Raw genomic sequence first — 15,756 nt, 5'->3', positions numbered from 1 at the left:
GCCACCACCATGCTTCACTGTAGGGATGGTATTGGCCAGGTGATGAGCGGTGCCTGGTTTCCTCCAGACATGACGCTTGCCATTCAGGCCAAAGAGTTCAATCTTTGTTTCTCATGGTCTGAGAGTCCTTCAGGTGCCTTTTGACAAACTCCAGGTGGGCTGTCATGTGCCTTTTACTGAGGAGTGGCTTCCGTCTGGCCACTCTACCATACAGGCCTGATTGGTGGAGTGCTGCAGAGATGGTTGTTCTTCTGGAAGGTTCTCCTCTCTCCGCAGAGAAACGCTGGAGCTCTGTCAGAGTGACCATCGGGTTCTTGGTCACCTCCCTGACTAAGGCCATCTCCCGTCGATCGCTCAGTTTGGTCGGGTGGCCAGCTCTAGGAAGAGTCCTGGTGGTTCCAAACTTCTTCCATTTACAGATGATGGAGGCCACTGTGCTCATTGGGACCTTCAATGCTGCAGGAATTTTTCTGTACCCTTCCCCAGATCTGTGCCTCGATACAATTCTGTCTCGGAGGTCTACAGACAATTCCTTGGACTTCATGGCTTGGTTTGTGCTCTGACATGCACTGTTAACTGTGGGACCTTATATAGACAGGTGTGTGCCTTTCCAAATCATGTCCAATCAACTGAATTTACCACAGGTGGACTCCAATCAAGTTGTAGGAACATCTCAAGGATGATCAGTGGAAACAGGATGCACCTGAGCTCAATTTTGAGTGTCATGGCACAGGCTGTGAATACTTATGTACATGTGATTTTTTTCATTTTTTATTTTTAATAAATTTGCAAAGATTTCAAACAAACTTCTTTCACGTTGTCATTATGGGGTATTGTTTGTAGAATTTTGAGGAAAATAATGAATTGAATCCATTTTGGAATAAGAGTGTAACATAACAAAATGTGGAAAAAGTGAAGCGCTGTGAATACTTTCCGGATGCACCGTAAAAAATATGTCTTGATGCAATTTAACCACACAGTAACAGGCACACAATACTTCCCTCATGTAAACTAGATTTCATGATGGTTTAGTGTATAATAGAGTTAAATTACCCACTCTGCATAAACGATTATTTACATCCGTCATCACAGGAAAAATTAAATGTAGTAATCCAGAAATCACTTTCTTTTCTGTATAGTCACACAGTACAAACAGTACAGATACGATGAAAACTCAAAGAGTGTCTCCCGATGAAGTTACACACACACATATGTGAAACGGGAGATCCTCTTTGTATACTTTGTTGGTTTTATTTTATTTCTGTTACGGGAATTGTAAAATCCTCTGAGTAGCAGGCAAGCAGCTAGTTGTTTACAAATGGAGGTTGTAGACTCCTCTCCTTTCTCAATGCTTTGTGCATCATAGGTTTTTGACCAATCACAGGCTGCAGCACCTCCCACAATCTGCCACAGTCCTTATATGCCCCCAAAGAACCTTCTTCAGAGTAGGAGTTAAAAATCCCCCAAAAACAGCTCAGAGGAACTATAGTTCGTTAGATGCGAAAGCGACGGAAAGTACTAGTCCCGGGGGAAAGTCCCTAAAACAGGCTTTAGTACTTCCAGTGGGAAAGGGAAAAAAAAATTTCTCCATGCCATAATAGAATTGTAAATTATTGTTTAGACCGCTGCTAAAAAGACTGCTTTTTTTCAGCCCTGGTCAGGATGGAACAATCACTGCTGTTTGTGATTACCATGTAATCCTTTTTTTTAAATGTATATATTTCATATTACCGGTATCTTTAGAATTAATGGATTCAAACTTGTTAGCATACAATAAAAAAAAGAAGTCCTGAGACTTTGCCGCTCAAATGCTGATTCGGTTTTCTGAGTGTCAAGCACCCCCTGGTAGAAGACCCCTTTGTGTCTCATAGGAAACAGATATTGTTGACTTTCCATCAAAATGTGGAACACCATGAATGTTTATAAAATAAATTGTTCACTTTTTTTCCCAATTTTGAGTTTGTATCTTACTTTTCCGGTGCACTGCCAGCATTAGAGGTCTGTCATTGGGGTGTAGATGTAACAGAAGAGGTGTCCCAATCAGGTCCTGAGGCAGATATCCTAACAAAGGCACCGCCCTGTAATGCATGCAAAACTATTAGATATGCTTAAAATACATGTAATATCTACAGTAATATCTATCTGCAACCACTAATTAACAGGGTCTCAAAGGTGCCCTTAGAAAAATAAAAATAATAATATACTTGCATATTACGTAAAAAAAACGCAAGTATATTGCACGCTAGAGCACAGAGATATAATATAAATATGTAAAGATAATTTATTCTTATTCACTGCCGTAAGCAAATAGTGTTTAAGCAATCTTGCAAGATATTATTGCAGGTGAGCAATTGAACTGTCAACTAACTAAACAGAACCTTATATTTTTGTGACGAGGAGGAAGGCGGGGCAGGGCCGTGACTATGCATGCCCGGCCCCCAATCGGGTTAATCAGCCGAGGAGAGGGATAAGTGCAGCGGGCTGCAGCAGTTCGAGAGAGGGCGAGTCACACGCAGCTGCCGTGTGTGCATTTGTGTTCTGTGTCTTTTGTTTAAGTTTTCATTAAATCATTATTTTGACCGTTCAGCCGGTTCCCACCTCCTCCTTTCCCCAATTTTTTTTTTTGTAGTTTTCCCCTTTTTCTCCCAATTTGGAATGCCCAATTCCCAATGTGCTCTAAGTCCTCATGGTCGCATAGTGATTCGCCTCAATCCGGGTGGTGGAGGACGAATCCCAGTTGCCTCCGCGTCTGAGACCGTCAACCCGCGCATCTTATCACGTGGCTTGTTGAACACGTTGCCACGGAGACATTGCGTGTGTGGAGGCTTCACGCCATCCACCGCGGCATCCACGCTCAACTCACCACGTGCCCCACCGAGAACGAACCACATTATAGCGACCACGAGGAGTTTGCCCCATGTGACTCTACCCTCCCTAGCAACCGGGCCAATTTGGTTGCTTAGGAGACCTGGCTGGAGTCACTCAGCACGCCCTAGGATTCAAATTAGCGAGCTAGCGAAGTCCAGGGGTGGTAGCCAGCATATTTTACCACTGAGCTGCCCAGGCCCCTCCCTCCATTCCCATTTTAACCTTGTTACATTGGTGCCGAAACCCGGGAAGGAGGAGGGATGCGCTGTCATGGAGTCCTCGCCACTACCAGCCAGCCGAGGAGCAGCCGCGGCCATCCGCCAGGGGACGGAGACATCACCACCAGCCGCTGATGATCTGAGGCACGCTGCCGTTTCCCCCCATAGAAAAAAAGACACAGAACACAAACGCACACACTGCAGCTGCGTGTGGCTCTCTCTCTCCCGAACTGCCGCATCCCGCTACACTTATCCCTCTCCTCATCTGATTAGCCCGATTGGGGGCCGGGCATGCGTAGTCACGGCCCGGCCCGGCCCGGCCCCGCCCTCCTCCTCATCTCAATTTTCTTCAGTCATAATTAAGCTGTGAGTATTTATAGTAATGCAAAAAAACTGCTAACAGATACATAGGATGCACAAACCTCTCATCAACATCCTGAAACACACAGTTGGGTGTGTGTGTTGTAGTGAAGATCCTCTTATCAAGTGGAATTCTTGGTGCTGCAAATTAAAAAATCATGTCATAAAGACTCAATAGTTGTTGTAATATATCTTCATGAATCCACCAAAAATTACATCTTGAAATAAGATCACATCAACCACAAGAGTGACACTTGTACAGTGTATGCCACTCTTGCATTAACAGTGTGAGTGTGTGTTTACCTTCATATCCAGAGTGAACTCTCTCAGCCAGTATGAGGCAGCAGAAATGTTCTTCAGAGAGCTCCGGGTCCTGAACCTTCATGAGATACGGGGTCATCCTGAAGGGATAGTACTGAAGATCTCCTTCCTTCTCTTTGCCACCACTGTACGCACACACATAAGCATATTTCAAGACTATTGCAAACCTATCACATGTATTTAAATGTCTCTAAAATGTATTATTAAATGTGTTCCAGATGTGCTAAAATTCAATATATAGTCACAGCTATCGTGTGAAACACCTGTTCACCACATCACTGCGCAGCATCCATAGAGACCAGCTATTAACCTTAGTTTACATGTCAAGAACTATATTTTCTAGTGGTAAGATGGCACTGAATGAATTTGCTTAAAAAAAAGTTTTGAAAATCTGAGGCAAAATATTTGTATTATCTAGTGACTGTTTTATATTCATTCCTGTATTAATGGATTGATTGAGTTGAGCTTCTCTCACCTGATGCGACAGAAGAAAGATTTCTCTTGCATAAACTCAGTGGATGAAGACTCTGAAAGAGACATATGGGACAAGAATAGAATAAGTCGTACTTATTTTAGAGTAACAAAAATGAAGTGCATTATAGCATGATCTAGTGTTGCGCGTTATGGGACAGGAAAGGATCTCAAGACACACTTTTCTTAATAGTAATCCTTTCAAATTGACATTTTAAAATGCAATGCCTATGACGCGAGACGCTAATGGGAGAGCAAGACAATACGGACAAAGACAGTTTATTGTGCCCTGATATACTAAGATCCTAAATAACAGGTACGTGGACGCATTGCGAGTGATTTACCGTACTAAGAAAACTGTGTGAATAAGCAAACTTGCAAATATGTTGGACAAACCCTCCAAAAAGGGACTATTGCATGCGGTAAATGTACCAAATGACCATACACCACACTTACGGCTCTCACTAAATAAAATACATTTTTTTTATTATATATTATGTAGGATATGGCATTTATCATAAATGTAATTTATAACTGTTATGAATTTATTTTAGGGCTGTCGATGTAACACGTTAATTCAGTGTGATTAATTCTATAAAAAATAACATTTTATAAATATTAATGCAATTAATCACGTCCCCGGACCGTAAAAAGGAATATTCCTACCATCTGAGCAATTCAAGCTTGAAGTACCGTGTGTTTTCAGCAGGGGGCAGTAAGAGAAACTCCAGCTGTATAGGCAACACGCAGCTGTACAGAGAACAAACTACACTCAGGCTTCCTTGACACTAGCGACAGCACAAGATGAGGACGCGTTCTTGCGTTCAAACACAGCTGGACGGAGCGCAATTCGGAATGCAGGGATCTCGAGACTGGTTTTTCTACATTTCAAACTACGTTTAACTTGACACAGTTTCCTAAAAACTATTTATAACACACCGCAATCAAAGTGAGATGCACCAAAAGCGTCCATCTGACGCATGTGCACATTAGGGCTGGGTATCGATACAGATTTCCCGATTCACAAGCTCTCGATTCGATATCGATTCATATGGGCATATTCCAGTTATAATGTCCCTTTTGCTTACATATGAAATAAATTCTCTCCCAGCTAATGCTGTTAATTACACAGGCGACCTTCTAACTAGGTACAATACGATTTTTGACTAATTATATATTTTTTAGTTTGTCATCATTTTAACATTTTAGTAAAAAAAAAAAAATGAAAAACTCAATGTATTTAATCATTAAATATGCATATATTATATTTTGTTACATTTTTATTGTTTACTGCATAATTTGAACTATTTCCAGGTATTTACATTGATTTGTTAAAAGTGCTAAAACCAGTACTGTCTCTTTAATGAAATCTGGCATTTCTGTAAACAGCGTCTTAAAATTAGCACGTTAACGAGAGAGACTCGAATGGCTTTATCTCATCTGTGCTATGCCTGATTACAACTAAATGTATATTTTTTGTTGTTTTTGATCAACAACTGACTGTAAAGAACAGAACAGTATTAAAAGAGACATTATTCAATGACAAATCGGTTGCGTGGATCTCGTCTTTGGACACGGAACAACTTTTACTCTCAACACGCAGTGAAAAGATCTCGCTGCTGAGTAATCCACCACTATAATACACAATCACTGGTGAGTGAAATCTAAACATTTACCAGCCAGTTGCCAAATATATACCTTTTTAGTTGCATGGTGCAAATTTGGTTGTAAATGCAAGTGAGTTCCTCTCATTGTAGTGGAGGGTTGCACATAGAGTAAAAGATCGATCCATGGCTTTTGAGAATCAATATCGAATCGACCAATTGGAGAGAAAAGACGGCTTATGTGTCCATGTTAACGCATAAGTAGGTTTTTGAAGAGTGCTCATGTGCGTATGTTCCCAAGTGCATCGGGGGAATCCCGAAGTCTGATGTAAAGGGAAACCCCACTATTGCAGAACAATGTATCTGTCACATACACAGTGCACGCAGCTTTCATGTCTTCAACGGCTTTCGAGCATTAAACAGCTTTCTGGAAAACGTGTAAATAAGCAATTATAATTTGATATCCGCAGAAGTTATTACTCCACCCCCTGCGTAGCGTCATTAACGACAGCTCTATATTGTTGAACCAAAGTGGTTCGAACGATGGATGTACGTTACTACGGTTTCGGGAAACAGTCGTGACTAGCTAGATAATTTATCCAACGATGCATCGAACTATGGTGGTTAAGCAGTGAGGTACGTCGTTGTACAGGAAACACCCCAGAATGATTGCGTAGCCTCAATTCATGATTTTCCAAGAAAATACAGTATTATGTACAAATTAAGACATTGCATGTCAAAACAAAATCTGAATTTTGAACCACAAATATCTTTACCAAGGTAAAGCAAGCTGTTCTTGAGAGACACGGGAGAGAACCACCAGTTAAAAGCAAAATTTCGCCAGTTTAAAACATTTAAATACACTATAATTTGGACATGTATTGTTAGTAGACTACTTTTTTTTTTTAAATGATACGACTTGTATGAAACCACATCAGTTAGATTATAGTTATGATTTTGTTTTCTAAAATAACCAAATAAAACATATTTTTTTATTTTTATGAGAGATCATTTAATATCAAATAATATCAATGGGTGTCTATGTACTCTCTGTTCTCTTTCTGTTTTACAAAGACAGCATGATGCACAGCGCAAATCAATTATCACTTTCCATTCATTCGTAATTATTTGCTCTCGCAGATACCATGTCTGAAATGACTTTCAGACTTGATAAATCACTGTGCGGGTGCAATTTAATCCATTTGCATTGACAACACCATACATTCTGCGCATGCTGGAGGTACACCTTAAACTGCATATTCATTAAGGCAAACCGTGCTCTTTTGCGCATTTGAAAGACGCAATCCTCAGTAAACTACATTAGTAGATCTGCTCTGACATTTTTTGCGCGTGCTTTTAAATTTACACGTGTTTTTATACGGGCAAATTTTTAGTAAGTCAGGGCCTGAGTGTCAGACCACTGGACTAGTGATTTCGTTTCAAAATAGTGCATAGAGACTTCAAAAATGTCCGGTACATGTGCAGTGCGTGTTGGTAGACTGACCTGTTCCAGTGCACATGCTCCAGGATGGAAGCCTGTACGGCGTGGTGAAGCTGTAGAACACACTAACGTCGCGAGGTGTCAGAAACTCCACAAACTTCCGGTCTTTGAACTCCTCCTTTCTGCAGTTCAGGATTCCTGCAGCCTGCTCTGAAATGTACACGATCTTTCCCGTGATCAGGGACACCGCAACAGCAAAAATATCCTTCACAAACAAAGACACATTTGCATTTTCAGACATTGCATTTCTTTTGCTTTTGCATTTCACGTTGTTTTCAATTTTAATGCACTTTACTTATTTGAAACAGTCTAGTACGCATTCAAAAACACAAAGTTTTACTTTATCAAAAAGTAATCTGATCACAAATTAAACCCAAGATGTTTGTAAAGAATATATGTTCAGTGTCTTCACCTTGCTGTTTTAAAGCTGTGTGTTACTTACAGCATTTTTGAGGGTATATTCTGAGGTAATACTGTTGATTTCTTCAATTGTGTACGAGGACACGTCCAGACCTGATGGCTGACTGTCGTTGATCATAAGCATCTGGTAGTACTCTTCATTGGCTGGAAAAACAAAGACAAAACCGTTTAGCTTACACATTTCTTCTTTTCCACACAGTTTACATTTATTTATGCATACACATGTTTGAGGCTGTCTGACCTTTGACCTGTTTGACGCAGCGCAGGGCGTATTTGAGTGTGTTAAGCGTACTAGCCCGTCCCTTGCTGCGTTTGTCAGGTGGCAGGTGATATTTCAGCTCCTTCAGTGTCTTGAAAATCTCCTTCTGAGTTTTTGCCTTTGCTGACTGTTCACTACTGTGGAGACAAAACACACTGGAGTGGAATGGCATTCTGGCACCTTCGATTAAAAAAAATAATTCCAGTTTGTTTGTCAATCCATTCCATTCCCCGCATGTTCCAGTCCAGTTTATGTATTCCGTTTCCATTTAGCGAGTGTTCTCGCTTAAAAACAACTTTCAGGTTCTTTCGAATTCTTTACGTTTGAACCCGAGAAGACAAAATCATATCACTGCAGCAACACTTGCTCTAACACGTGCTGTTATATTTACTGTATCTGTGTGTATTTCATTTTAGGTGGATCAAAGATATGAGGGAATGACTGGACTGTATTATAGCTATGTAATGATTGTAGGTGGTTACCTGCAGCCGCTGGTCGAAGGGTTGTCTTGCTCCGAACCGACCATGCTGAAAGCATTGTTGCTGCTGGGAGGGGAAAGGCTTTGAGAGTTTGAGCTACAGAAGAAACATAAGAAGTGAACAGAACGACAAATTTAATTGAGACCCAAACACTGACTGGAGAGTTTCTGAAAATAGGTCAGACCATTGTTTTATTTTTAAAGACAGCTTAGTTTTGACAAGTGTCTCAGACTGAGGTGAGAGACAGAGAGAACTAACAAAACCTTCCTGGCCTTTCTGAATTGCTACCTCTTTTTTTGCCATCTCCCAGGTAGCTCAGACACACACACACAGGTACAGTTTACACTCAGTATAAACATCTGTCAGTGCTTAACTTCTTCCCCACTATATAGGGAAACTTTTTCAAAGTTGTATTTTTTCCATTAATTTTTTTCTGAATTCCATGTTTTAAAGTTTAATTAAATTGTATCATCAAAAATACTGTCTAATTAAAATAAATGTAAAGAATTTTTATTTTTAATTTTAATTATTTTTCAACATACCATTACATTATTTTGTACTTTTATTCAGTACAGCATTCTTGCTTGAAATATTGTTTAAATATAATGTCATTATTATTTATTTATTACTATGTTGAATATTACATTTTACTATACAGTAGTAATATATTTCTGTCGTAATTTCATTCATTTCACGTGTGTAGTTACATTTAGCTTTTATTTTGGCAGAAAGCCGAATGAAGCTATTTGAGTTTGTTTGTTTTTAACGACAGCTTTACACCTCTGCATAAGTAGTTCCCTATATGGCTTAAATGTTCTTATTAAACCGCAAAAGGCTGCGCTTTAATTATATAAAAATATAGTCTGCATGTGCTGCACGCTTTGAAGGTTAATGTGCACTCTGCTGTCTGTCATCTTTTACAAACACAGAGCGCAAGTGAAGATTATGCTTATGATGAGGTGTTATCAGTGAGTGTGTTTATGCATTTTAAAAGTGTGATTTCAGTCGGATTAATGCAATAATTCATCTTTTTAAAATGTCATGTTTTTTTGCCACATCAAACTAACAGACCTAGATAATGCGATTGTGGTTCAGTTCCATCCAGCATGTATACACGTCAATCGGACCGTAATAGGCCTCAGTGTTATGCACATGCTCTGAGAAACAGAGGTTCCCCGAGACGTGTATTTAACCCTGAAGTCGAAGGCAGCACAAAGCAAAGACGAAGAGCAACAACAACAACAAATGTGTGCATTTCATTCAGAAGTGATCACCCCATGCCCTATTCCCTTCTGTGATATTCCGCATTTAATAGTTAATTCTGTTTTCATGACTGGATTCCATGATTCCATCTGTGTTTTCCACATCGCGGAAGTATATCATCCGGGAATCTATTTTCAACATACAACATACTATGATTTGGGACGACTAATACTAAGCCCATGTACTATGAGATGATATTATGCTAACTGGGACATATACTTGCAGCCCTTCCACCGACACAGCTGAATGGTTGCGCAGAAAACTCTGTCAGAGTATCTCAGCACAGTGCTGCATCTATATCGGTGGAATAATGCATGTTGAGAGTACCATTATTGGAACTGAAAGTCAAGAAAATCATTCAGTTCTGTTTTTTTTAAATGGACGGTTGGGTGAACCTCACCTTTTGTTACTCCCTGACGATGTCATGATGGCAGAATCTTTTCCGATTCCACTGGAACTCCCCATAGACTCGTTTCCATGGGACTCGTTACTGTGTGACTCATTACTGTGAGATTCCGTGCCACTTCCACTGGAGCCATTTCCGCCCATCTCCATATCCTCGTGCATCTGGGTTTGGGGTCGTGGGTCATGACTGCTGTCACTGCCCTCAGAGGCCCCGCCCATGTGGTGCAGGTGAGACATGGAGCCACACGGGTACTCTGGCTCCTCCTCCTCAGACACACCCCTGTACAGGTAAGCCTCTGGTTTTGTCTCACCCGTCATGGGCAAGGTCAGGTGTTACATTTGAGCTCAAAAGTCACCAAACCCCATCACATGTTGTAGCTGTAAAAAGAAACTAGTGTTAATATTACATGCTGATAACACAACAAACTGTCAGACTTTTTGCTTCTTTTTTAAAAAGAAGACGTGCATTTTAATTATTTGAAATGAGTTCTGTCCTTTTCATTCACATATATTGATCTGCAGCTAAATAGTCCATAGAGGCACAGTATTTACACACTCAACCTATGAATGGTTGACTCAAACACATCAGCTTTAACACAGCAAAAGAAAAATACTGGACATTCCAAAAATCCCTTTTAGACCTATGTTTTTTTTTCTCACAGAGTGAAACGAACACACTACTTTAACTCATGCAGAGAGAGAACTCTTACAGGCATGTGCTGAATAAGTGTTATCACTGTAACAAATCTTTGATTGTAGAAATGTAGAGTGTTACAGTCATGAAAGCATGCTTGCATCAAGTATCAGAATATAATGCTTGGGTTATCACTGGAAATACTCAGGGGCAAACTGTCACATCTGTAACACAAAATATGCATCCACATTTACTGTGGCAGAGATGTGAAAATCAGCCAAAACCAACACATGAATGGACCTATGAATTTGATTTAGAGATGGGCATTTTTATAGTAATTTTGTAGTCGAGTACTCTAACCCACAAAAGAACGAGTAATCAATTACTTGTAAATTAAAATTTAAGTTAACTGTTTCAAAATAAGCTAACTTCATCAAACTATTATTTTCTTTATGGGAAAAATAATATGCATTAATAAAAATGGAAAAAAAAATATATATACTGTATATAAAAAAATTAACAGTAAAAAACATTTGGACTCATTCAGAGCTTACATAGAAACCAATGTTGACGGCATTAGTGTCATGTATAGCCTATATAAACTCTGAGTCTACATAAAGGCTACCACATTTTTATGATTACATGTTATTATTTAGAAAAATGAGTGGTGAAAGTTGGCTTTTTATCAAATACGCTCTGCCCGTGTTCAAAGATTTAACACACAAACAAACAAACATACTGGTCTGATAAGCTTCAGAGTTTCTCGTACCGCTTCACGGTTTCTTTCCGCCATAAAAGCAGATCCTCGTCCGTTGGTAAGCATGACTCCAACAAGAACCGAATGTTGTGTAAAGTTGAAACGGCTGTAAATATGTTGATTTAAATAACTTTAAAGCACCAACAATAGCCTACGTGAGTTAATTAATGTAAGAGCTTTGATAAAATTATAAGCTTCACATTTCAGCCTTTTAAACTCTCCAAAAATGAGCCCCATTCACTTCCACTGTAAGTGCATTTTTGCTTTTTTAAAGAAAAGGAGGGACGGGTCGAAAATATTTTTGAGGTAATCATAATCAACATTATGCTACAAATGCTGTCAATTAATCTTAACTTGTTTAGGAACCAGGAATATTTCCTTAATGATATAGAAACTCTTTTTTACACTTATTTAACAATATTAATAAAAAAATTAAACAAAATAATAAAACATTTGAAAACAGAAAATGTGAACAATTAATTGACAAAGTTGCTGGTAGATCAGACAATTGGGCAGTTATCAGCTGATGCTAATAATCCCAAAATTGCTAAATATCAACCGATTAATTGACCTGACCAGTCTTACAGCCCTACGTTCCATCAAATTTTACAACCCATGTTTTCCAGAGTTTTTGTCCTCTGGAATTGTTTTGGGGAAATACGTATTTTCAATGTTTTGTTAGCTAAACAAACAACATCAGGGTACACAATAGTCCGACTCCAACCCATTGAACAGACTGTGCATCTATTGCTCACAGCCTTTACAATATTTCTCAGTTTATATGATATGGAGACTGTGGGAACTTCCCTTTCTCATCCCCTCCCCCAAATACCACAGCCCTTCCTTCTTCTGCAGCAATAACCTAATACCCCATTTAAAGATTTGCAAGAATTCCTGTAAGCTTTGCGAGAACAAGTAGAGAAGCAAAGAAGGAATAATATGTGTGTGTGTGGCTAGGTGTTTAAAGGGATATTTTTTTAACTGAAAAATAGTTATTTTGCATATAACTTGACACTGACTGTGAACTCACTGAACCTAGTGAAGGCAATGATCCCCGCGCATGCGCATTTCCGCTTACATTCCTCACTCTAGACTCAGGGACGTGCTCGCCACCTCTTCACACCCTCGATACAATTATTTTACACGAACTACACCAAAACAGAAACTCTGAATTTAAATTAAATAAACTTTGAATAAAAACGGATCAGAAATAGAGGGGAAAGAAGAAAAGGGCATTTATCGACTATTCCAATGCCACATGTACAAATCTACATCAACATACAGAGCCGTATTTAGTCTGCTACTATATACATCATTAAAAATATTAAAACCGCCACATATTTATATACAAAACGGCGTTTATTGTCTCGTCGCCATTTAAATAGAACGCTGGTCACGTATCTGCGAGGTTATACAACGCCGCAAAGACACATGGGAAATGTAGTTGGGTGCACACATATGACTCTTTTATTGGAGGAAGTATTTCAGAATAACTCACATGTACAGGTAAACTGGCGAAATGGTCCTTGATGTGTGACCTGTTAGGCTAATGTTTCTGACAGATGCATGACATATTCCAACGGCACTACATATATTACTAAATGGCAGCTCTCGGAGCAAGAGTTACACATTTTTTCCAATTAACAAAATTTAGATCGACTAAGATTGCTATAAGATTGAGGTGAGATGATAACAATAAAGGTATGTAGGGAAAATTAAGTCAGAATGAATCATTTAACCATAAAGAAATAAGACAGCAAAAAGTAGGCTACAAGAACAAACTAATCTCCATCACTGTCACACAAGGGCGTAGATTTGGCTTGAAAATTGGAGGGTTGCAGCGTGAATCATCTACATATTTCCATTGATCATGGTATAAATATTGGGGGGGTTGTACTTGCTTCAGGAATATGTCTTTGTTTTATAGGTTTCAATACCTTACAATTAATGTGGACTAGACCAAAGAATGCAATAAATAACATTAACTGAATATAAAGACTAGTCTTTAGGAAAACCATAAATAGGACTAATACCGATGTCAATCTGAAGAAATGTTAAGGAAATGTAACCTATTTGTTCCCCAGTCCGCCTCTCTACACACACACATGTTGACCTGTAATGCACTGCACGGTACACTGACACAGTTATGTAAAGTAGTGCTACCACCGACACAGCTCGTTTTAAAATGCTTCTGAATTGACATACAGGTAGAAAACACGGAAACATAATATAATATCGTATTTACAATGCGTTATCGTCGTTAAAACTCCAAAATATTAAAATACTGTTCTAAATCGAACAATCGGAAATGGTCGCGCATGCGCAGTACGCGATACATTATGCAACAGTTTCTGAACGCTTAAAGTAAAGAAAAAATAATAATACAACAACAACGTAGTCTAATGTCACAAACCTGCAAGCGCACGCTTAATCCACATTTTTGTTCAGATCGGTGTTAGTATCGATATTTTCCCCAGTTAATTTAGTCAGGCTAGCAGGATTCAGGACATACTGTACCCGGTAATCACTTGTCTAGTTGATGCAGCGGCGGCCGCCGATCACGCTCTGACCTCAATTTGAGCTCCTCCCCCTCTACTTCTAATTGGCTGCCGCACAGGGGTTTCCATGGAAAACCCTATTGAATGACGTCAATCTACGCTCATTGGTGGATGTCTCCGCCTGTCTCTTTATATAAATTGTAAACGCGCCTCACGTGGAATTCCATGCCGTTATTACAGTAGCAGTAAGAGGAGAGTAAAAAAACTACATTACATAAATAAGGAACGTGATCGCTCGTCATTCAAAGGAATTAAGTAGTTTGAGAAGGAAAAGTTTTTCAACATTAGAATAAAAACTAAAAACACAGTTTGCTTGATTTATTAGATACGCGAACAGATCAGTTATTTGGTAGCTGGTCTGTCAAACTGCACAATAACTTGTATGCTTGTTCTTTAAGTGACCGATTTAGAGCATTAGATGAAGCTTCTTTGCCGTTTTTTAGTGACGAACTAAAGCTACAGTATTGTGCAAACGGTTTTTTGTGTAGGTGCCTAAGACTTGGCAGACAGCAGAGAGCCCATGTCTGTGTGAGAAAGGAATATATAGGGTTTAATACCAGTTAAAGGGATACTTCACCCAAAAATGGAAAATTCTCTCTTTAATTACTCACCCTCATGCCATTCCGGATGTGTATGACTTTCTTTCTTCTGCAGAACACAAAGATTTTTTTAGAAGAATATCTTAGCTTTGTAGGTGCATACAATGCAAGTGAATGGTGACCAGAACTTTGAAGGTCCAAAAAGCACATAAAGGCAGCATAAAAGTAATCCATAAGACTCCAATGGTTTAATCCATATCTTCAGAAGTGATATGATAGGTGTGGGTGAGAAACAGATCAATATTTAGGTCTTTTTTTATTAAAAAATATCCACTTTCACTTTAACATCCTTTTTATTTCGGCAATTTGCATTCTTCGTGCATATCACCACCTACTGGACTGGGAGGAGAATTTATGGTTAAAAAAAAAAAGGTCTTATCAAGGTTACAGTAAGGCACTTACAATACACACCCAGCATCTTGTGAGACAAGACTAATCCAAACCCCAACCCAGGGCTAGTCAGCCTCACCAACAAGTGGCCAAACTGAATTTTTTTTTAAGGCATTCAGCCCAAATATTTTGTCAACAGCTACTTAAGCAGATGACATTTATAGTATGATATAGTAAAACATTTGTTCACTACATAAAGTGTAAAACATAAGTGATACAATTAAAAATGAATTTTTTTTTTCACCATAAGAAAAGCAGTATGGGGAAAGTAAGCTACATTTACTGAATGCTGTCATTATTTTATTCTCAATTAGCTAATATGTCTGCTATACAAATTTATCTAATTTACATTATATTTTATGGTGAAAATTTCTTATTTCATTTACAGCAATCAAAAATCCCTATCACCAACATCTGTAGTCATGTACACACACCATGCCCATGACCAGGGGAAGGCTGAGGGCCCACAACAGGAATCAACCCACAACAACAGTTTAAAAGTAGCCCAATTCCACAGAGTGTTCTGTATTGTAATACACTGATCCCATTAATACTTGTTATTAATGGTTAATAATTCTGAAACTAGGTGGTCTGCGAGTGCACTAGTGTGTGTTTTGTCTTTCAGTAGTTTTGCTCAGTGCTGTGCTAC

General features: G+C 39.0%; 1 protein-coding gene across 3 annotated transcripts in view; it reads right to left on the bottom strand.

The window, feature by feature from the left end:
- The window catches only part of LOC127422251 (period circadian protein homolog 2-like), a 33,750-nt gene extending 19,604 nt beyond the window's left edge, over positions 1–14,146 (bottom strand). For 2 of the 3 annotated variants that reach the window (XM_051665625.1, XM_051665627.1), the window contains exons 1-10: positions 13,974–14,111; positions 10,165–10,547; positions 8,505–8,597; positions 8,005–8,159; positions 7,786–7,907; positions 7,347–7,548; positions 4,243–4,294; positions 3,750–3,892; positions 3,509–3,587; positions 1,972–2,078 (exon numbers count right to left, since the gene is read on the bottom strand). In XM_051665625.1, coding sequence (XP_051521585.1) covers positions 1,972–2,078; positions 3,509–3,587; positions 3,750–3,892; positions 4,243–4,294; positions 7,347–7,548; positions 7,786–7,907; positions 8,005–8,159; positions 8,505–8,597; positions 10,165–10,487 — 1,276 coding nt within the window. In that variant the 5' untranslated portion in view covers positions 10,488–10,547; positions 13,974–14,111. Of the gene's footprint in view, positions 1–1,971; positions 2,079–3,508; positions 3,588–3,749; positions 3,893–4,242; positions 4,295–7,346; positions 7,549–7,785; positions 7,908–8,004; positions 8,160–8,504; positions 8,598–10,164; positions 10,548–13,973 lie in introns of all 3 variants that reach the window. The other variant, XM_051665626.1, reaches the window with a different exon arrangement.
- Between the last annotated feature and the right edge of the window lie 1,610 nt (positions 14,147–15,756).

Source organism: Myxocyprinus asiaticus, chromosome 31 (genome assembly GCF_019703515.2).
Source record: "Myxocyprinus asiaticus isolate MX2 ecotype Aquarium Trade chromosome 31, UBuf_Myxa_2, whole genome shotgun sequence".
Classification (NCBI taxonomy): domain Eukaryota; kingdom Metazoa; phylum Chordata; class Actinopteri; order Cypriniformes; family Catostomidae; genus Myxocyprinus; species Myxocyprinus asiaticus.
The sequence above is the reverse complement of the archived record's forward strand: the minus strand, read 5'-3'. Positions and strand labels throughout refer to the sequence as shown.